This window comes from Lycium barbarum, chromosome 5 (genome assembly GCF_019175385.1).
Source record: "Lycium barbarum isolate Lr01 chromosome 5, ASM1917538v2, whole genome shotgun sequence".
NCBI classification, from domain to species: domain Eukaryota; kingdom Viridiplantae; phylum Streptophyta; class Magnoliopsida; order Solanales; family Solanaceae; genus Lycium; species Lycium barbarum.
This window is the reverse complement of record NC_083341.1, coordinates 26212040-26235130: the sequence shown is the minus strand read 5'-3', so window position 1 is coordinate 26235130 and position 23091 is coordinate 26212040. Positions and strand designations below refer to the sequence as shown.

The window sequence follows — 23091 nt, the reverse complement described above, 5'->3', positions numbered from 1 at the left end:
TGTTCTCTGTTGCCACTTCTCCTTTTTCAAGATTTTTATCAGATCGTTGTTTTTTGTTCCATAGGTAGGTGGGGTGAAGGGAAGAAAATAAGCTTTCCCCAAGTAGGTCTGGCAACTTATGTTTGATCTCAACATATCTAAGTTTCGCTCATTTAATGCTTTGGGTTGTATTTTAAAGTTTATTACTCTATTCTTCGGAGTCTTCATGTGGTAGAGAGATTGAATAATGATTTGTGGTTAGGCTGCATTAATACTTAATTCTATGAATTAGCACTTCACAATTACGTGCAAGAAGTATAGTCAATACCTGCAAAAGTTTTTTCATGGGGTAAAGAGATTGAATAACGATTTTCTTACATACATTGCTGTAGGCAGAAAGGCATAAAGTTTCTGTTTTTTAGTTTTTTTTAATTTTTCCTTTTCGTGGAGTTCACATATTGCTGGAAGCAGCGTGGAGTTTACTAGTTCAGATCTTTATTTTTCCTTTCAGGCACCAAGCAAATTGCCTTGAACTCTGTATATCTCAAATCATTTCTAATTAACATCAGATCGTTGATAGACACAGCAGTAGGAATTTTTGCATTCCTGATGGCCTTATTTCTCATTTTTTGCACAGATTTCTTGCCAATACTTGAGCATCCAACCTGCAAAAAACAAAACTAGAATAGTAGAAAAAAAAAAATATCACCATACACTCCTCCAAAAGGATTTGAGCATGATGATAAAACTTCCTCAACTTCAAATCACCAGTCCAACTGTTTCTCACACCAGTAGCCAAAAACCAGGTCTGTCCACAATGTCTAAATTTACCCCTGCTGTCTATTTTTTTTTTTTTTTTTCAAATTTTCCAAACATCAAGTTATGAATCTTCCTTTCAATCCCACCACTAACTTCCATCTTCAGAACTGTCATCAGGGATCTCAAATTTGTGCTCAATACCAGATCATATCCTAAGAAGATAGGGTCACTGATACTAATTATAACCAGTCCAGAACTAGTCATGTAAGCCATGTGCTGCACTATAATCCTTATTACCATTATTGACACTCAATTTTGTCCCTCCTTTATTCCAATTTATTTTCTTAGGCTTCTAAAATTTATTAACGAGCTAAATACTTTATTTTCACTGTTATTTTTATTGCTACTACTATTAATATCGTTATCCCTCTTATTATTTACATTTTCACTATTCTACTATCAACATTACTAGCATTACTTTATCACAAATTTTAAATGGTTCGTCATCATTTCATTTTAGGATTTGTACTCGCTAAATTAATTATAAGTCAATACTTTAGTAAGTCCTTTACTTTCTACATATTAATTACTATTTGTCTTCACATAATATATCCAAGAATAATTAAAATGAAGGAGGAAAGACCAATACTTCAGCCAATTAATGGCCCAAACAACAAACATAATTTGAGCCCAAATCAGCCCACTACCCGCCTACACTGACCCAACCCACGTTTTAAATTTCACCAACCCAGCCCACTATCCCTCTACCCGACCCGGCCCACACTTTTACATTTCATCATCTAAAACCTAAAGAAAATGAGTCGCACAACTTTTCCCTTTCATCTCTCTGACCCCTTTCCTCTTCCAAACAAGAAACCTTTTTCTCTCGACCATGGCAGGCCATTACCATGCCATTTTTGTGCAAGTATTATCTCTTTCTACCTTTGTCTGAGCGTATTTTAATGTCTCTGTCCTGTTTCGTGTTTGGATAGTACCTTAAATCTCGAAGCCAGAGTCTCGGTCTCTCCATTTTCGGGCAAGATCTGAATCAAATCACGTGAGTTTCGTCCTATTCTATAACATTTAAGTTTCAAAATGACCTCTGACCAAGAGCTTGATCTCGTTTTTCCGCTCAAGAGTCCGCAAACCCTAGTCTTTTCCACCTATATATATGACATATATCTTCAGCAAAAAAGGAGGAGAAAAAAGACTGGTTGGTGATACGCGAGTGTTTTGTTACAAAGTTTTGAGTTCTTCTTTTTAATCTGGTCTTGAACCCTTTAAATCAGAAAACACTTTTTGTTGAAATATGAGATTTGTGATGAAAGGTTAAGTTTTCGACGATTCGATTAACTTTCGTCGTTGTTCGGCAAAAGAACTTTAACTACGACAGAGGCAATTTAATTTTTTACTCGAGTTTCGAATCTGTTCATAACGGGAGAGTAGATTTGAGGTCGTCGATGCCCCGTTCGCTGCACCGCCAACAGGTAAAATCTGATGCTATTTTGACTTATCGTTTTGTTAAATTATGTTAGCATAGAAAAATCATGTTTTAACGTCTTGTTGTTACGATTTGTGATTTAAAAAAACATGTTTGCATTTCTCATTTCGTGTAGCTGCTATAGCTAATGAATGTTTGCATTTCTCATCTCGAGTCTGGTTTACGTGTAAAGGTGAAAGGCTATGCAAATAGATTTCATGAACTTGTGTATGTAGCATTGTCCATCCTTTTTTAAAAAATGTGCTCAAGCAGTTTGATAATGAGTTAAAACTGGTATTATATGTCTCTGAATAAAGGTAAAACACTGTAAGTTCTCCTTACATGGCCTTACGGTTTAAAATTTTGTGATAAGCTATCTGTTCCTGTGAAAAGAGTTTAAGATATGATGTGTTGGCCTTGGGCAATGCCTATAGTGAAGAGATTTCACTTCTTTCAAACAAAAGGAGCTAATTTGGTTCTGTCTTTAAACAACTAAGTTATGAGTGAATTTTAAACTTGTTTAAACAGTTTGGTTGTGCATGACTAGGTCCTGAATAGTTTTTTTTATAAAACTAAAAAGAGGAATCTATAGACAGTCTTGTGATTGCTGTGAATCGGCTTTGAAGTCTGCAGTTAATGTGGTACTGCCCAGTTCTAGTTTAGTAGAAATTAAAGTTTAGGACAGTTAGGTAATTAAGAATTAAGGTGTTCTTGTTGATATCGATGGCACTTGAAGACAATCTTACGGGAAATTTGGTGTATGGAGACTATGATTCTCAGCCTATTTGTTTAGGCAGTGCATTCTCCATTGCAACCTTTTTTTTAAAAAAAAAAAAAAAAGAACAACTAGTTTCACCCTTTAGAGTTTGCTGAAGATTAGATCATTGGTTTAATTCTGGACATAAAAAATGGAACCTTAGCATGTCTAAAGATTATTGGAGTCTGTCTCTATGTTAAAATGCCACTTCTCTATTAACTGGTCAATACTCGTTCATTCCTCAAATTTGAGATAGAGGGGGCAATGAGGGCATTAATAACAGCAGTGATAGCAATAGCAGGTGTAATTCTCGGTTGGATAAAGTAATTCTCGGTGATAGCAATAGCAGGTGTAACAACAGTGATAGCAACAGCATTGATAGCAATAACTGGTCAACATTTGTTTACTTTATTTGTTTCCTTCGCTTCTGAATCGTGAGTCTAAAAGGCAAAGATAAGTGCTTTGTGTTTTTTGGGTGGCTCTCTTATATTATTATGATATGCTATTTGACTTTCTGTCCGTGAGAAAAATGTTTCTGCGGTTCTACTTTTTGTAGTATGATATGAGGAAACTGATGTGTACTATGTTTCAATATGAGTATTGGCTTTGAATTTGTTTGTTTCTTCAGATTGTTGACGTTATAGTAAATGTAATATTTTGAATTTGTTTGGCATAAGTTCTTTAACTTTCTTCTTTATCCTCCATAATTGCTTAAATCGGATTTTCTTTCTAATCCTATTTTTCTTTTCCTTTGCATGAACACCGGAGCCGAAGAGTTTCGTTTTGAGACTCAACGACACCTCTTGCGGAGTCCGCATATCATTCATCGTCTTCGCTTTTACTTTTCTCAAGCGGAGAATTGCAGAACATCATTTCTCCTTCGTGAAAACCGAAAATGGCTAAAATCATTTTATGTCACTTTTGTTTAGTCGTTGGCGAGATTTAAATATCTTGTGTGACTAACATTCTACTTCTACTTTGTGTTATTGAGTGTTATGACTTTAGTTACTCCCTATGTAGCTTATAGCTTAGATCAACAAATATTTTAAAGGGCTGTTCATCCGTTTTCTAAATCTGGAAACATTTTTTAATTCCAAATCAGATTTTAATTCTTAAAGTTCGAGTTTGACAAGTGATAAGTCGAAATGATTTTTTTTAATGCTAAATAATCAATCTTCTTTAACATGAATTAGATGCCTATAATCTAGCCCCATTTAAATCACAAAGAAGTTTGAATTCTTTCTACACTCGTCATGAGGGCTTTACAATCATTTTAACTAAGTTTAACTATTTTTTTTAAGCTTACTTTTGCACCTATGTTTTAAAGAAATTCAAAACACGAAAACTTTCGTTTACCTTGAGATTCTTATATAACCAAATATTTTGACTTACTATATTATACATACTATGTAAATCAACTGTTTAATTGATTAACTATTATCCTTATTCCCTTGGTTGTCTTGCCACTTATTTAGGGATTACACTTAGCCTAATTAATTAACATAAGTCCGGTCGGTTAACCATTGTTAATGGATCTTAAAGGATGCCTAATACCTTCCCTTTAGATTAGTTGAACCCTTACCTAGATCTTTTTGGTTTCGTAGACTTTAAAATGGAGTTAACTTTAGAAAATAACTTTCATAAACTTTAGGTGTCCTAATTCACCATAAGTAATTAGGTGGCGACTCCCTAACTTTAATTAACCCCGAAATTACCGGGATGTTGTAAACCATTTTGACTCCGGTTAAAATGGGGTATAACAACCATGTCATTTGCTGTGCATGTTGGATCAATGGAATAATATAGGTAATATGGCATGAACCTTGTGAATACCAAATCATTTCCCAATTGTGAAGGATCAGTGATACAAACAACAACAAATATAAATATGTTCCAGATGACTTGACTTTCCTTTTCATCACAAGTCTTTCCATTTATTTTCACTGGTTCCTGCATATTTTTTTAATCTGCCACTTGCTTGCATTTTGAACTATAGCGTGTTTTATTTTTGGTAGCCAAATCTAATAAAGTGTATTAGAGTAACAAACATGTATCACTACTACTATGTATTGCTTTTCGATTAATTTATATTTGCGATACTTACATATATTATTGTATAGATGGCAGGTGAAAAAAAGCGTAAGAAAACAAAGAAGGCTAAGGAGACGGGGGTTTCCCAGAGACCACCACAAAACCTTGTGATTAGAGATAGAAGCCCGTCGCCACATCTCCCACCACGCGGTGCTCCATTGCCTTATGATCCCCTCATGAACGACATTGCATATAGTCTTCCACCTCCATACAGCTTTGGTCGGCCCTATATGGCTCAACGCGAGGGCTTTACTGAGGCGCCTCCCCAAAGCCCCTCGATGATGTCCACACCAGGTTATCCTACCCCACGGGGCTTCACATGGTATACTTCCGGATCTCAGCAGGCTACGTCTAGTGGTACTCCGACGGCCACTCCTAGCCCGACTGCATCACATCATTCTTCATCATCTACTGAATAGTACAATATTACGGGTCCTGATCTTCGAGAAAGTAGATCTGCGCCGCACACTCCTACCGCGAATGACTTACGTGGAGGTTTAAGTGCTTCACAACTAGAATCTTATGATTCATCAGGGCGACTCATCATCGAGCCTGCAGGATACGGGTATGAGTTTCCTTCCGCTAGAACCACTCCTATCACCAGTTGCCTTTATCCAAAGATTATGCTCTAAATCAATTCTAAGTGTTTAATTTTTATATTTTTAGTCGTTGGTTACCAGACAAAGCTTCAAGACTCCTTACGGATGAGATAGAAAAACTATTTAAAGACTCACCTACTTGGGGCCAGATGTCACCAAATCGCCAGAGACAGATCTATTATGCATTTAAGGTATATGCATTTATTATTTTTAAGTGTACAATCCGGTTATATTGATCGATTCCTTATTAATAAACTCATTTACTTTTCATTGCAGGAAAAATGTGTCTGGCGCCCGGAACATGAGAAGCAGCTAGCCCAAAACTTCATGAAGAAAGCTCAGCGCTTACTAAGTGACATGTTAGGAAGGGTTCGTGAATCTAATAAGAAGCCCAAGTGGATCCTTCCTGAAAACTATGCCAAGCTACTTCATTACTGAGCAACTAATGAAAGATTCTTACAACTAAGTGACATAGGGAAGAAGGCTAGAAATTCGACGAAGGGTGGCTCCCTACACACTAGTGGGGCTATGAGCCAAGAGGCCGTGAGGAGGAAGTTGGCAAGTCTACCTTAAGTGTACTTGTAGGATTGTGAATTTACTTTATTTTCTTTATGTCTAATCAATTTATTCTTTTGTAGGAACTAAAACGGGGGACGCCAGTGCCTCAAGATGAGGCGTTCAAGATCGCTCACGTGAAGAAGAAGGCAAACACTAATGATCCAGACCAGTGGTGTGAGGAACGGGCTGAGCGGACCTACGTAAGCTTCCTTTTATTTTTCATATATTGTTTGTTAGATTAAGTTGTCTATAGCGAGTGACTTACTTGAAAACCGATTGGTTAAGATGTAATTTCATCTACCTCATCTAGTTTGTATATGGATTGAAGTAAAATGAATATGTAGTCACATGTGAGAGAAAATATTACCAACACGCATATGAGTGGAGAAAAACGCACATGCACAAACCTATTCTAGTACCTTAAGGAGATGCAAGTGTTGATCAAGAGATATTTAGATCTGAATAGCTTCGTATAAGAGCCTCTGAATACCTGTGTAGCTTAGTATAAGAGCCCCTGAAACATGCATACATAACATAACTCAATTACCAATTCTACAAGTATCCAAGAAATGGATATACTTATTCAAAGCCTATACCACATAATAGAGCCTAATAAATATCTCTGGAATTTCCATCAGAACAACATACACAAGACTTACAACTCCTTAGCAATAGAGGCAGAAAGCCATTTGATCTCTAGACAACAAATAGGAAACATCATGATAGTGAAGTCCTCGCTTCGCATATCATCCCTCACCAGTAAAATAGGTAAGGAATAACAAAGGACAACTCATTATGTTCCAAGAATATAATCAAAATAAGAGCTCTTTCAAGAAATTGACACGGAATAACTCAGTCGTCATTGGCATAGTAAACAAAATAAGAGCTGCAACCTTACAAAAAAGTAATAAAACATGAAAGAAACAGAGAGATATACCTATAGCAAAGTAACTTAACTAGGAAGGATCTTTTTGTTCTAACTTCCTAAGACAAACACCAGAAAAGCAAATTTAGCATAAAGATTCAAATTAAAAAGGAAGAGAGAACCACACCATCTCTGTATCAACAAGAATGAGAACGAAAATATTTTCCATTGCATCAACTCCTAATCACTGAGCAGTGAATCTTCTTCTATCACAGAAATAGAGCAGAGGTAAGATAAATAATCGAACTGTGTAATAAAAGAATGGCTATGAGACTTTAAATCTATAAGTACTAGCTCACATCATCTTGACAGTATTTTAGTAGGAAAATATGCTTGTGTTGACAATGGCTGGAATCATGATAACAAAGTGAAGAGTAAAATCAGTAGTTAACAAATATTTTTTTTAAAGTCACTGCCACAATAAACATTTATATAACCCAAAAAAAAAAACTTCAATGGTCAAATATAACATTCAGCTAATGGCCTAATATGCAAAATAGTATATAATTCACAAAATATTGAGAAATAATTGAGTGAACTGAAAATACTTACATGATGGTATCAATACTGATTATGGTTTATGTAGTTAAATAAAATCGGGTTCAACATATTTCTTTTCTTATTTTCACTATTTTCATCAGGAAGTAGTTAGCCAATTGATTTCAACCATCTTTTTGTTGAATTGTTAGTAGTATTGATTTCAACCATGTTCTATTTTGGTTGTTTACTAAATATTTGATAGTTTTTTCTATTGAATTCGAGATTTAACTTGGTTGCTAATTTTACTTTCTAATTTCAGAATCAATATCAACATTCAAAGGCAGAGTTTTTTCGTACTCAGCCACCCAACACACAACTGCCAGAAGAACAAATGGAGGAAAGATGGCTTGAGAGTGTTGGTGGTCCCACTAGGTTTGGCACAGCTTACGGAATGCCACATCGTGCATTTCGTCAATACCGGTCACCCTTGGAAGGCCTACATTCTTCCAATACCGAGTCGTTTGATAGAGTGAGTGCTATGGCCATGGAACAAAAGATTGCCGAGCTATCTAGCCAACTACAGGCCTCAGAGGAAAGGGAGAGGCGAAGGGATACGCAGTTTGACGGTATGAGGGCCCAATTAGATGCATTACTTGCTTCGAGGGGGATTCCCTCATGTGCTGATGATGCTCGTAACCCCCATACTCAATGTAGTGGTGCGGATGATGATGGGACTCACCCGTCAAACACACAAAGGCATGCTTGAATGTTAATGTTGTGGTGGATTTGTGGATTGTGTAAGTGTTTTGTGGATGTTTGCGAGGGGTGAAGTAGTCTAGTGTTGTAGACTAACTTAGTGTAAGTTAGTTTAATGTTTTGTGGATGTTTGCAAAGGTTGAAGTAGTTTAATGTCTCTTTTGAATGTTTGAATGACGTTTTGATTCAACTTTGAAGTAGTTTCGAATTGAATTTGATGTATTGGTGGTTGTAGTATATGTGTTTGTTGAAGTTGCTTAATGTTTTATGTATTTGTAGTAGTTTGGTGAATTGTTGGCTGCTGTTTGAGTTGGTTTTAGTTGAATATAAAATTGTTTTCATCTTGACAGGGGGCAGCTGGAATAGTTGTTAGATTCTACCATTTTGTTTCCAGAATACTGACCTCATGAGGTCTGTTTCTAAAAAAAAAAAAAAAAAAAATTAATGACCTCATGAGGTCGGTTTTATAGAAAATTTTCTCAGAAATTATAAATTACTAACCTCATGATGTCGGTTTTCTGCGAAATTCTCTACAAATTGCAAATTACCGACCTCATGAGGTCGGTTTTCTGTAAAATTTTCCCAAAAATTAGAAATTACTAACCTCATGAGGTCGGGTTTCTGTAAATATTTTGCAAAAATTTTAAAATTCCGATCTCACGATGACAAAAATCTAAAACAATATATTACATAATCATATAAATTACCGGCCTCATGAGGTCGTTAAACTCATATCATTATATTATTAATATAATTTACTTTATATAATTAATATCCAACGTAAAAAAAATTACCGACCTCGTGAGGTCAGTTTTTTGCGACCTCATGAGGTCGGTTATATTACCGGCCCACTCTTTTCCGACCTAATTTTGAGGTCGGTTTTTGGCCAAAACCAACCTCATGAGGTCGGAAATAGCCACTTTTTGAGGTCGGTAAAACCTGTTTTTTTAGTAGTGAAAATAGGTTTGGAGAAACTTGGGCCATCCAGTGGGATTAGTTTGGGCCGGATGGCCATTTATGTCCTTTTTCCTATTTACTTTGTTGCAAAAATAGGCTTTGTTTGATTATTATGGAAGGCAACTAACATATTTGCCTTTTCAATATAAGTTATGTCCTCGTGCATTTCATGCTAACGCGATACAAAGTTCATTTTCTTCTTCAGGTAATTTTTCTCTACAAACTTGTTGAGGATTTGATGATATAGAAGTTTTGATAACGGATTGTTGATGAAGTTTCTGGAATAAGTTTATATGAGGTAATATCAGCGAAAACTGAAAATTATGACAATCTGATAGAGTAAAGAGTAGTAAGTTTATATGAGGTATCATGAGTGAAAACTAAAAATTATGACAATATGATGTAGTAAAGGATATAAGTTTATATGAGGTACCTTGAGTGAAACTAAAAGTCATGGCCATCCAGTAAAAATAAGTTTATAGAGTGTAACATGAGTGAAATTTAAAAATCATGGTATTCTCTTAGAGTAAATGAAATAAGTTTATGTGAGATACATGAATGAAAACTAGAATTCATTCATAATCCAGCATGGAGTTTCAAACTATCATGGTTAGGGTGTGCTCATGCTATCGTTTTTTAGTTAGAACCAAAAACAAATCAATTTAGTTAATTTTTCAAGTATAAAAATCAAACCAAACTAATTTAGTCGAATTTTGAATTATTAAACCAAATCAAACCAAATATATTAGATATTTATCGATTTAGTTGTTGTCTGTTTGGTCTGGTTTGACTCAATTTTTCAATTTTTAAGAAAATTAATACTCTCTCTCTCTCTCTCTCCAATTACAAATGAATTTTTCATTCCTTGCCAACTTATAATTCTTTATTACATTTTTACAATGGCAACTATAATTTTCTTGTATTATGACAAAAATGTCTTGAGATCTACGAGCATCAAATAGACGAATAAAATTGATAAGAAATACCAAAAAAATAAAAAATAAAGGTAAAAATCTTTAGTTGTTTCATTACATAAACCGGTTTGAATTTATATCTTTCTTTTATGAAAATGGGCTCAAGGCCTAAAGCCCATTAATCTATTAAGTATAAAATTAAGGGAAAAAGTGTACAGATAGATGCCCATTAAAGACACACTATTTACGCACTTATACCCTTTTATTTTGATGCCACTAAAAATAATTTTTCAAAATGCTTCCATTATCTTTTACGGTCCGAGGTCAGCGTGACGTCGTGCGTCAGTAAACCCTTTTGTCTTTTTTATTTTATTTTGGGAAAGCTTCAGCGTGACAGCTTACTTTCAAAGATTATTCCTTTCTTTATTTTTTTATCTTGTTCTTTTTCTTTTTGTCTTCTTACTTTTATTTTTTAAAATTAAAAAAAATATTAAAAAAAATATCATAGCTAACTATTTTGAAATTAATAAAAATATAGAATAAATAACTAGACTACAACAAAAAATAATCAAGAAAAATACTAAAATCACTAGCTTATTATTAAAAATTAAAATTAATAAAAAAGTTATTTTTATAAATTTTTCAATGTTTTCTTTTGCAAAAATAAAAATAATTTTATATCTAAAATATATTTTTATTTTTTTCTCTTTTTGTTTTATATCAATAAAAAGATAAGTGATATAGTACATCTTTTTATTTTGTGTTTTTTATTTTTATTTTTTCTATATCAATTATCAAAAATAAACTTATTGTAGCATAAAGTATATGAAATCAGTAGTAATTTGTCACGACCCGACTAGGGGCCGCGACGGATACCCGGGGCTAACCACCGAGCATCCTTCGTTCTACTACTTATCATGCTCATTTAAAGCTCTTTTACTCAATATTATACTCGAAGCATAAAGAAGTTCATCATTCGATTCAAAAACATAACTACCTTTCTATACACAAGCCTTTTGGTCATTGAAATAACATATACATAGATATACATATATATACATAGCAATCTCGTGAGACCATACTACCCACACTGCGTATCTACGAGCCTCTACTAGAGTACTAGACATATGGACGGGACAAGACCCCGTCGTGCCCGAAATATACATGTACATAAAGGGATAACCATAAGCACCTCCGGAACAATGGAGTGCTCTCAAACCCGCAAATAGCTCCTAAAAATCTGGATCAAGATCACCTCCCTGTCTACCTGTGGGCATGAACACAGCGTCCAAAGAAAACAAACGTCAGTACGAACATTGTACTGAGTATGAGAGGCATAAACAATAACAATACATCAATGAAATAAGGTGACACCAATGAAGAGAAATCTGTAACTGACTATGAAGCATAAGGAATAATGCATGCCGACTTACTGTCATAATCATAACCATTTCATGGATGCATAAATATATATATGTATATACTGCCCGGCCATATAGGTATGGTGTAATAATCAATAACATCAACATGCGTCCAGGCCTCCCGCGTCCGGGGTACCATCTCATGCCGCCCACTAGTGGTGTCTGCCCATGCCATCTGGCCATGGTGTATAGCTGCCCGCCTTAGCGGTGACTGCCCGGCCAAATAGGCGCGGTGTAATCTCATCCTCATAATGCCATAATATGCCCAATATAATGCATGCCTAAAGACTTAAGGTTAACTATGCTTTATCGGAATGACGTAAGGTTGTGTTTCCCCGATTTCCTTATGGAGCACACATTAACATTCTGCCTCACCTTGAAGGGAATAGTGTATGAGGTGAGTGTAACCAATAGATGACACCATGAACGGTTTGGGAACATCATATCATGAACATCGAAATTTGATATACTCTAACTCATTACCTTGTGTAGCAATTTAGGGTCACAGGTTCGTAACTTTCCCGGAATTTAAGAGATTTAGGAAGAGAAGGGAAATCATGCTACAAGATTCATCCCATGGGAAAAAAGAATTAGCCTCACATACCTTTGTCGTTTAACTATCTTATCGCTTGATCGTCCTCCTTCGATGCTCGCATTTCAACCTTCGAGAGAAATCGCATTAACATTAGTTACTCGGCTATAAGAACATTTCACTATTTCTAGGGAAAATTGGGCAGCACTTCCTTTGTTTATACTACTTTTCCCACATTCTATATCAACTCCCAACGTCAATAACAACATCCACAACATAGCAACAACAATCATCATTTCTCTACATTTACCACAATTATGATTATAACTCGTTATCGCGTTTTCTCATATATAATACTTATTTCATGGTCTAAATGTTACTTATAACATATTCACAATCACAGCATCCCAACATTCATAATTCACACCAATCACTATTCATACATTCATGACCCAATTTCTATGTCTTTCCACAATTCAAGTGTTTCAACTTCCAACCACTCAAACCATATAAAATGGTCATAAAACTCACCTTAGATGATGGATGAACAACCTTTGAGGGGAACTTCTTTCCTTGCACCAAAACCATGACTCACTCTTCTTGAGTTTCCTTGGCTTAGATGAACTTTTAATGGGTTTCATAAACTTGATTTCATGGATTTGGTGTAGTTGACCATGATTTCCCTTTGATTTCTTGTGGATGATGAACTGAAATGAAAAATGGAGGAGGGGTCTTATATTAATTCATGAAATCAGTCCCGTCCGAGATGTACGGTGCGATCGACGGAGCGTCGATCTAGGCGTCGAAGTCGTCAAATTTCCAGTGAGCAATCTGTCATTTCTTCTCATTCGACGGTGAGAAGGACAGTCCGTCGAACTGGTCGACGGAGCGTCGACCTGTTCGTCGAGTGGTCTTCGTTCCAGCTCAGTTTTACGGCGCCATCGACGGGGCGCACAAAGGACGACCGTCGAACCCCCTTTTCGCAGAACTGTGGTGAAGTTTCATTTAACGGACTTTTCTCCCTTGCCTTTAACTTCTCTGAAAATTTACGTTAGTCACTTCATCGCTTAGCACCCCAAAGTTCCGAGGTGTAACATAATTGAAGTATGTTGTTGCAATGTACTATGATACCTACATGGTAAAAATCATATACTGACAGGGTATCATAGAAGATTAGTTCTTTCCTACTAAAAGTACTCTCAGTCCTCTCTGATACTTAGGTAAATATCATATACTGATAGGGTATCATAAAATATTAATTCTTTCCTACTAAAAGTACTCTCAGTCCTCTCTGATACCTACATGGTATGTCATATACTGACAGGGCATCATAGAGCACTGATAGTTCATTCCTTAAAAAAAATAACTAGTCCTCTATGATACCCACATGGTATATATAATATACTGACAAAGTATCATAGAAGATTGGACCATTCCTTCAAGAAATACTACTTAGTCCTCTATGATAAGCACATGGTATATCATATACTGAGAGGGTATCATAGAGGACTGACTGGCAGTTCATTCCTTCAAGAAAAAGCACTCAGTCTTCAATGATACTAGCCTGGTATATATCATATATTGACAACATATTATAGATGGCAGATTCATTCCAACATTGCTCAGTCCTCTATGATGCTCACAGTATATATATCATGTACTGACATGGTATCGTAAAGGACTGGTTCATTTCTGTAAGAAAAACACTCATCAATCCTCTATGATACTCACATGGTGTATAACATATACTATTGACTGACAGGTATCATAGAGGACTGGTTCATTCCTTAAAAAAAAAAACACAACTCAATCCTCTATGGTACCCATATAGTATATCATATATTTACAGGGTATCACAGAGGACTAACAGTTCATTCCTTCAAAAAAAAAAAAAACTTAGTCCTCTATGATATCCACATGGTATATACAGAGGCAAATTCAGGATTTCAAGAGGATAGGTTCACCATTAGCTATGAGATTTTTTGATTTCTTTTGCCTTTGGTTCGTTGCAGCTTAGCGCCTATTTTTTTTTTTTTTTAATTTATGTTGCCTTTTGGGACTTGGGGTAATTAGAAGTAAAGGGGGGGGGGGGGGGGGGGGGAGTCATTAGATGTAATATAAAAAAAAAACACGTTGTTTACTTTTAGGTAATTAGAATTATATAAGAAAAAAGATTTAGAGTAATATAAAAATAAAAGCTAAAAGGCTGCTTTAGAAAAAAAAACAAAAAAAAAAAAAACACAAGAGCTCGGGTTCGATATCAAGACCCAAAGTATAACGAGGGGTATATTTGACCCTTTTCCGAATTAAAAATATCTAAAATCTGTAGCTTACACATCAAGATAACATCCTACTTATATGCACACATATACCAGCTGTATACAGCTGTCTAAGTGCTCAGCAAAGCCCTACTGCACATATCACTAAGCATCTTAACTAAACACCTAACAGCTTAACTAACTCCTAATGACAATTATAACTAACTCCACTGCCTAAAAGGATTAGCATTTTTTTACTTTTAGGTAATTAGAATTATATAAGAAAAAAGATTTAGAATAATATAAAAATAAAAGCTAAAAGGCAGCTTTAGAATATAAAAAAAAAACACGTTTTTTATTTTCTTAAATAATTATTTTCACTCTAGCTAGTTCTCGTTCTTTTAAAAAAAATATTTAAAAATAATTACTTTCGCTCTTTTTTTTCCTAGTTTAAATATATCTTAGGACCTTACATATACAATTAGACCTCTCTATAACGTCTCTATAACGACATTCGTATATAACAACACCTCTCTATAACAGTCAAGTTTTTTCAGAATTAATTTTTTATATTATATTTTACTTCTCTATAGTAAAATTTCACCTATAACAGCAACAACTAACTTTATAATAGTATACTCTTTATAAAATTACCCTCATATGACAACTATCTTCTTTTTTTGGTAATATAATAATTAACAATCTTTATAAAATAGAATATCTATAATTACCAATAACGAGTGTAGAGATTTTGACCAAATATTTGGTCCTTTAATACACTATTTATGACAAAACATATCAAATGAATATATATATTTGCATCATTAAAAGATTTTCCTTCGTTATACATAGTGTGATTAAGCTTAGAATTTGGCAATTAAAATTGAAAAAATAGATTTTATGCATATTTTTTGCCTATAATAGTGAAATATTATTTAATTGTCAATGCTATTATAGGTGTATAAAAGAAATTCTTTATAACAGCCAAACGATTTCGGACCCAACGATGTTGTTATAGAGAGGGTTGACTGTATAACAAATGAATATTATTTGAAAACAAAATAAGCGTGAAAGTAGTAACCACATATAAATTAATTACGTTAAATAATGAAATAAATGCATGAGTAGAATTAGAATAATAATTTGCTCGTAATATTAATTTTATTAATAGCAATAATAATTCAATCAGTTTACATAGTTGAGAATAAAGAGGAGTAAGAACTTTGTTAATATATATGCAATAGAGGTAAAAACAAAATAAACAACAACTGCCTAAAATAAGAGTAAAAGTGGACTTACATCCACTCGGCCACATATATACACACGTATATCCGTACTTTATGCATGAAATATAGAGTAACAATCATAAATAGTAGAGGAAGAATTCATAACAAATTCATAAGAAGAGCAATCCGTTTTTTTATATTATTAATGAACTTAAATAAATTCTATCATGAGATATTACATCGTTTAAATTATAGACAAAATACCAAGATAAAAATAAAATATTGTAGAAAATACAAAAATGTATTACATAGATAGGGAATTGAAAATGTCAAGGATAAAACAGGCATTTAAGCATAACATAAAAGGGGGAAAAGGTATATTATCAAAGTTAGAGAAAATTTTAAGGGCTCATTTGCTTGCACTTAATAGATGTCTGATCTCAAAGTTAAGATCTTGAGCAAAGTGTTAAGATCATTCAGAGGTATTTTTGTGTGGATAATTTTCACCACCACTATATCCACAATCACCAACCACCACCATTAAAATCACTGCTCTTGTCACGACCCAAACCGATGAGCCGTGACGGGAGTCAGACCTCTAGCGATCAAACACCCCTAAACACTTATCTGAAACATACTGAACATCAAAGACCCATAAATGGCATAAAATAATCTCATAAGAAGGAAACATCAGAACTCTGTACAATCAACATACACATACCCAACATGCGGAAGAACAGTGCAAGCCAGCTAGGCTGCTACATAAACTGTACACAAAAGAATAGAAGCCGATAAGGCTACATCGTCTGACTACTACATATAACTGTCTACAGACCTCTACTGGAATAAAAGCTGTAGAAGGGACGGGACAGGGCCCCATCATACCCATATGTACACATCCAAAAAGGGGCATACCAAAACTGACTGTAGCTCCGGATCAAATGGAGCGTACTGACCACTGCTAGATCTAGAGGTCCTACTGAGCTGGACCACCTGTCTGTCTCCCTGTACCTGCGTGCATGAACGCAGCCCCCCGAGGAACGAGGCGTCAGTACGGATAATGTACTGAGCATGTAAGGCATAAGAACAACAACATATATATACATAAGAATCATGGATAAGATCTGAACTCATAAACTGAAACAGCTGACTGCATGTACTTGTATGAACTAGTATCTGCCTAAATCTGCATAAATCTGCGTAACTGACAATGCCTCTGTGGGCACATAATATGCATGCTCATACCTATCAATGATGGTCGTGCATCTATATGAGTGCGTATATAACGCCTGTAAGCCTCTATGGCATCTCGTCATATTATATTGGCTCCTCTGTGGCCATAATCAATATCATCATCATAGTAGTACTGCGTATATAACACCTATATCTCTTCTCATACTTTACATATATCTAATATTCTCGTATATAACGCCTGATATGTATGCGTATATAACGCCTTCTAGTCACGGGTCAATATACATAAATATATAATGAATGTAATGCATGACTAAGCTATATGCACAGAACTGGCTACATAAGACCGGACCCATCAATAGAAGGATTACTTATAAATGGGGTACATTAACATCAAAGACTGAAGTACTTCTAATGCTTCTAAGAGTGGAGTAATATGAAAGCTCGCTTACTCGCGTGTTGGATCATATCATAGGATCATGCCAAAAAAAGGAAATGTTAGTCTTATCATACCTTGAAGTATACGCAATCACCCAACTTCTACCTCTTGAACTAGCAAGTCTACAATTAAGATAACACAGGGCTTAATTAGGCTATTTACTTTGCTTACTAACCATCCTCAAATACATATAAAGCTCAACGAACTATAGACAACAATTTCCTTTATGAGCTTACAACTCTCCAACTCCTGATTCGATCCCACATCAACTACAATACTCACATCAACCATGACAACACACACACACACACACACACACACACACACACACACACACACACACACACACACATATATATATATATATATATATACATGTACATACCTTGAGGGGTCAAGAATCCCAAGAATCACTTCAACTTCAATCCCCTAAACTCCATAACTTGAAGAAACCCTAGAAGCAACCTTCTTCTTCACCATCTCGAGTTTACGGGGTCCGGGTCTTGTCAATTCTTTACTAATATGATGGAAAATATTGGGAGAGAATATCTTAGGGTTTTTTTTTTTTTGATTTTGGAAGGAGGAAAATATGAAATAGGTTCGTGGACCACCTATTTATACTTGGAAGCCAAAAAGGCTACAGCGTCCGGTTCGACGAGCGGATCGATAGCCCGTCGACTTGCTCCGTCGACCTATGCCTGCAGATGCAAGTGCGGGATCCTGTCGATGCCGCACATCGACGGTCCGTCGAGTATGTCGACGACCTGCCGATGATGACTGGTGTTCAGCAGATTTTTCTGATTCAGTTCGGATCGCGTCGATTCGATTCGCTCAACTTTTAACTCTATAAATTGCCTGGAATATCTGCTGGTACTCTTGTACACGGGGTAAGACATTTTCTACCTCCAAACTCGGGCTCAGATCTCTATTCCAAGGGCATACCCGACTAGGAAACCATAGGTTCTACCACTACGAACACGAGGGGTGTAACATTCTCTCCCCCTTAGGAACATTTGTCCTCGAATGTTCGAACAATCCTGGGTTATAAAAATTTCGACGGAGTTTCCCCTGTACTTATACCAATCCACCCTGCACGCAACAACCCAAAATAATGTCACAGAGGGCCACATACTATAACAAACAATGCCATGGCCTCACACGACCAATCACGACAACTGAAATGAAATAATACCTGGGGGCGATAATGCGTCAGACTGAACTTCCTGTACTGCTAGGAACAAATGCGGGTACTCCGTCTTCATTGCCTCTTCCGCTTCCCAAGTCACTTCCTCAAAATTCTTACTCCTCCACAAGACTTTAACCGAAGCTACATCCTTAGTCTGCAACCGACAAACCTGTCTGTCCAATATAGCAACTAGAACTTCCTCATATGATAACTGCTCGGTCACCTGGATGTTATTCACTGGTATCACTCTTGAAGGATCTCCAATACACTTATGAAGCATTGATACATGAAATACTAGATGTACCGATTCTAACTCAAAAGGAAATTCTAGCTCATATGCCACTGTACCCACTATACGAATGATCTTATATGGCCCAATATATCGAGGGCTTAACTTACCCTTCTTATCAAACCTCATCACTCCATTCATAGGCGAAACCTTCAAGAACACCCAATCACCCATCTCGAATTCTAGCTTACGTCGCTGATTATCCGCATAGGATTTCTGTCGGCTATGAACTGTTAGAAACCTCTCTCTAATCACTTTCACTTTATCAACTGTTTGCTGAATTAAGTCTGGGCCTAGTAACTGATTCTCCCCGACATCGAACCACCCTATGGGCGATCTGCATCTCCGCCCATATAAGGCTTCATAAGGAGCCATCTGAATACTGGAATAATAACTATTGTTATATGCAAACTCGATAAGAGGCAAATGATCATCCCAACTGCTATTGTTATATGCAAACTCGATAAGAGGCAAATGATCATCCCAACTGCCTTGAAAGTCAAGTACACAAGCTCTAAGAATTTCCTCAAGGGTCTGTGTAGTATGCTCCGCCTGTCCATCTATCTGCGGATGAAATGCAGTACTAAGACTCACCTGAGTCCCCAATCCCTGCTGAAAAGATTTCCAGAATTTAGCTGTGAACTGTGCTCCCCTATCAGAAATAATGGCGGAAGGAACACCATGAAGTCGTACAACTCCTTAAGGTAAAGCTTTGCATAATCCTTGGCTGCATAAGTAGTTCTAACAGGCAGAAAGTGAGCTGAATTTGTAAGCCTATCAACTATGACCATATCGAATCATACATCCGCTGAGTACGGGGCAACCCTGTAATAAAGTCCATATTAATCACCTCCCACTTCCATGCCGAAATCTTTATAGCCTGCAATAGACCTCCAGGCTTCGGGTGCTCTATTTTGACCTGCTGACAATTTGGACACTGAGCGACAAATTCCACCAATAAACTTCCTTGAGATCATGGTACATCTTTGTTGAGCCTGGATGAGTAGAATAGCGGGAGTAATGTGCATCTCTCATAACCTGTTGACGGAGCCCTGCAACATTAGGGACACACAATCTACCTTGATACGTGAGTACTCCATCACCTGTGATCACAAAGGGTGTCTTTTCTTTCTGAAGGGTTGTATCTCGGTAATGAACTAGAACAGGATCCTCATACTGACGCTCCTTTATCTTTACTACCAAGGATGATATCGCTGTGTCTTGAACAGTAACTCCTGCATCAACTGAATCTATCAATCTAACTCCGAGGCTAACCAATCGATGAACCTCACGGACCATTTCTCTTCTCTCTGGTGACACGTGAGACAAGCTACCCATAGATTTACGACTGAGGGCATCGACTACTATATTAGCCTTCCCGGGATGATATAGAATATCCACATCATAATCTTTTAACCTCTCCAACCATCGCCTCTGACGCAAGTTCAAGTCCTTCTGCGTAAAGATGTACTGGAGGCTCTTATGATCAGTATAGATATCAACATGGACACCGTATAAGTAGTGCCTCCATATCTTTAAGGCATGAATCACTGCCGCTGACTCAAGATCATGGGTTGGATAATTCTTCTCGTGCTTCTTCAACTGTCTAGAAGCATAAGCGACAACCTTACCGTGCTGCATCAACACACAACCCAATCCAACACCTGAAGCATCACAATATACCACATAGCCATCTGCTCCTTCTGGAAGAGTCAAAACTGGTGCTAAGGTTAGCTTATCGTTCAACGTTTGAAAACTCTGCTCACAAGCATCTGTCCACTGGAACTTAGCTGATTTCTGAGTCAATTTGGTCAATAGGGCTGAAAGAGAGGAAAATCCTTCTACAAACCTCCTTTAATAACCTGCCAAGCCCAAGAAACTACGTATCTCCGTTGGTGCCGTGGGCCTTGGCCAATTCTTCACAACCTTAATCTTCTAGGCATCCACTCTAATGCCTTCCTCTGAAATAATGTGACCCAAAAAAGCCACAGAGTTCAACCAGAACTCACACTTAGAAAACTTGGCATACCACGCTTTACCTTGAAGAATTCCAAGCACTGTCCGCAGATGTTCTGCATGATCGGCCTCTGACGGCGAATAAACCAGAATATCATCTATGAACACAATCACGAACAAATCTAGAAAGGGCCTGAATACACGATTCATCAAATCCATGAATACAGCTTGGGCATTAGTTAGCCCGAACGACATAACACGAAACTCATAGTGGCCATATCTAGTCCTGAATGCCGTCTTCGGAATGTCCTTTTCCTTGACTCTGACTTGGTGATATCCTGATCTCAAGTCTATCTTCGAGAAATATTTAGCGCCTTGCAACTGATCGAACAAATCATTGATCCTCGGGAGCGGATACTTATTCTTTACAGTCACTTTATTCAATTGCCTATAATCAATACACATTCGCAAAGATCCATCTTTCTTTCTCATAAATAACACCGGCGCTCTTCACGGTGATGTACTAGGCCTGATAAAGCTCGTCTCGAGCAAATCTTTCAACTGTTCCTTCAACTCTTTCAACTCCGCAGGTGCCATTCTATAGGGAGGGATAGCTATTGGATGAGTGTCTGGCAATAGGTCAATAGCAAAATCAATCTCCCTCTCTGGGGGAATGACTGGAAGCTCATCTGGAAACACTTCTGGAAACTCATTAACCACAGGAATAGACTAAAGAGTCGGCGACTCTGCTTGCAAATCTTGAACTCGAACTAGGTGAAAAATATACCCTTTTCTGATCATCTTCTCTGCCTTAAGGTAGGAAATAAACCTACCTCTAGGCGAAACAGCATTGCCCTTCCACTCTAGGACTGGCTCACCTGGAAACTGGAATCGAACCATATTTGCTCTACAATCAACATTAGCATAACAAGAAGCGAACCAGTCCATGCCCATGATAACATCAAAATCAATCATATCTAACTCAATTAGATCTGCTACGGTATGGCGGTCACAAACTATAACAACACAGTCTCGGTATACTCGCCTAGCTATAATCGGATCACCAACTGGTATAGACACCTCAAAAGGTTTAATCAACTCGGGCTCTATCCTAAACTTGCCGGCAACAAAGGGCGTAACATATGATAAAGTGGAACCTGGGTCAATCAGTGCATAAACATCGTGGGAGGAAACTCATAATATACCTGTAACAACATCAGGACACATCTCACGGTCCTGTCTACCAGCCAATGCATACACGCGGTGCTGAGGACTGCTCGAGCTGGATGTTCCACTCCTCCCCCTACCTTGCCCTGCTAGCGTCTGAAAAACCTGCCCTGGAGGGAGCACTGGAGAAGAAGAGCCAGCCACAGACCCTGTAGGCTAAACCATACCTATACCAACCCCCATCGGGTACACCCTCATCCTGTGGCCCGGCTGCCCACAAGTATAACAACCATCTGAGCCCAATCGACACTGACCTGCATGTAACTTACCACACTGGGTACATCGTGGCAAAGGGGACCTCATCTGTCCTGACTCTAGTCGGTACTGAGAACCTGACACTCTAGAACTTTAGCCCGCTCCGAAATAAGAAGACCGGTCAAATTTCAGACTTAGAAATCGCGGAGGTGCACTCCCTGCCGACTGATAAGAATACCTGGGATGCTGTTGTCTCTGTCCTCCCCTGAACTCACTAATCAAATCAAAAGATCTAGCCCTCTTACCGCGGCTCCGGTCACGCTTGTGCTCTATCCACCGCTCGCGTTTACGATCCTCCAAATTCTGTGCATACGCTTGTATACGGGAGATGTCCATGTCTGGCTGTAATGCAGTAGTCGTGCACTCATCTATCAAGTGTGGCCCTAACCCAGCCACGAAGCAATGAACTCTATCCTCCATCTCAGCCACCATAGATGGGGCATACCTAGCCAAGGAATTGAAGTGTACACGATACTCTTGCACATTCATACTGCCTTGCTCAATACGTAGGAACCCGTCTGCTCGGGCCCGTCGGACCTCTGAAGGCAAATAATGGCGAAGAAAAGCATCTGAGAACTCTCGCCACACTACTGGTGGAGCATTTTCTCCCCTAGATAACTCCCATGCCTGATACCACTGTATCGAAATATCCCGAAGTCTATATGAAGCCAACTCTACCGACTCAACCTCATCCGCGTGCATAACCCTTAAGGTCCTCTGCATACCATCAATGAAATCCTGGGGGTCCATATTTTGCTTTACCACAGAAAACACAGGAGGACCTAACCCAAGGAAGGTCTTAACCTTCGAACTACTAGCCCTGTTTGCTGGGTCAACACCAACTCCCTGCCGC

The 23091-nt window shown here is 37.3% G+C and overlaps 1 protein-coding gene across 1 annotated transcript; it reads left to right on the top strand.

Annotated features, from left to right (window-relative positions):
- Nucleotides 1-1560: 1560 nt before the first annotated feature.
- Nucleotides 1561-8675, top strand: LOC132640762 (uncharacterized). The gene is made up of 6 exons (XM_060357518.1): nucleotides 1561-2225; nucleotides 5096-5631; nucleotides 5733-5856; nucleotides 5942-6223; nucleotides 6304-6423; nucleotides 7948-8675. Exons 4-6 carry the CDS (start codon nucleotides 6194-6196, stop codon nucleotides 8392-8394), a joined length of 597 nt encoding a protein of 198 aa, XP_060213501.1. The 5' UTR covers nucleotides 1561-2225; nucleotides 5096-5631; nucleotides 5733-5856; nucleotides 5942-6193; the 3' UTR covers nucleotides 8395-8675.
- Nucleotides 8676-23091: the final 14416 nt, after the last annotated feature.

What these genes read in the sequence shown, in the direction of transcription:
- LOC132640762 (XM_060357518.1), top strand. Translation starts at nt 6,194, where the DNA reads ATGAGCCAAGAGGCCGTGAGGAGGAAGTTG. An exon ending in AGGCCGTGAGGAGGAAGTTG is followed by an intron (nt 6,224 to 6,303) that starts GCAAGTCTACCT and finishes ATTCTTTTGTAG; the next exon opens with GAACTAAAACGGGGGACGCC. An exon ending in AACGGGCTGAGCGGACCTAC is followed by an intron (nt 6,424 to 7,947) that starts GTAAGCTTCCTT and finishes TTCTAATTTCAG; the next exon opens with AATCAATATCAACATTCAAA.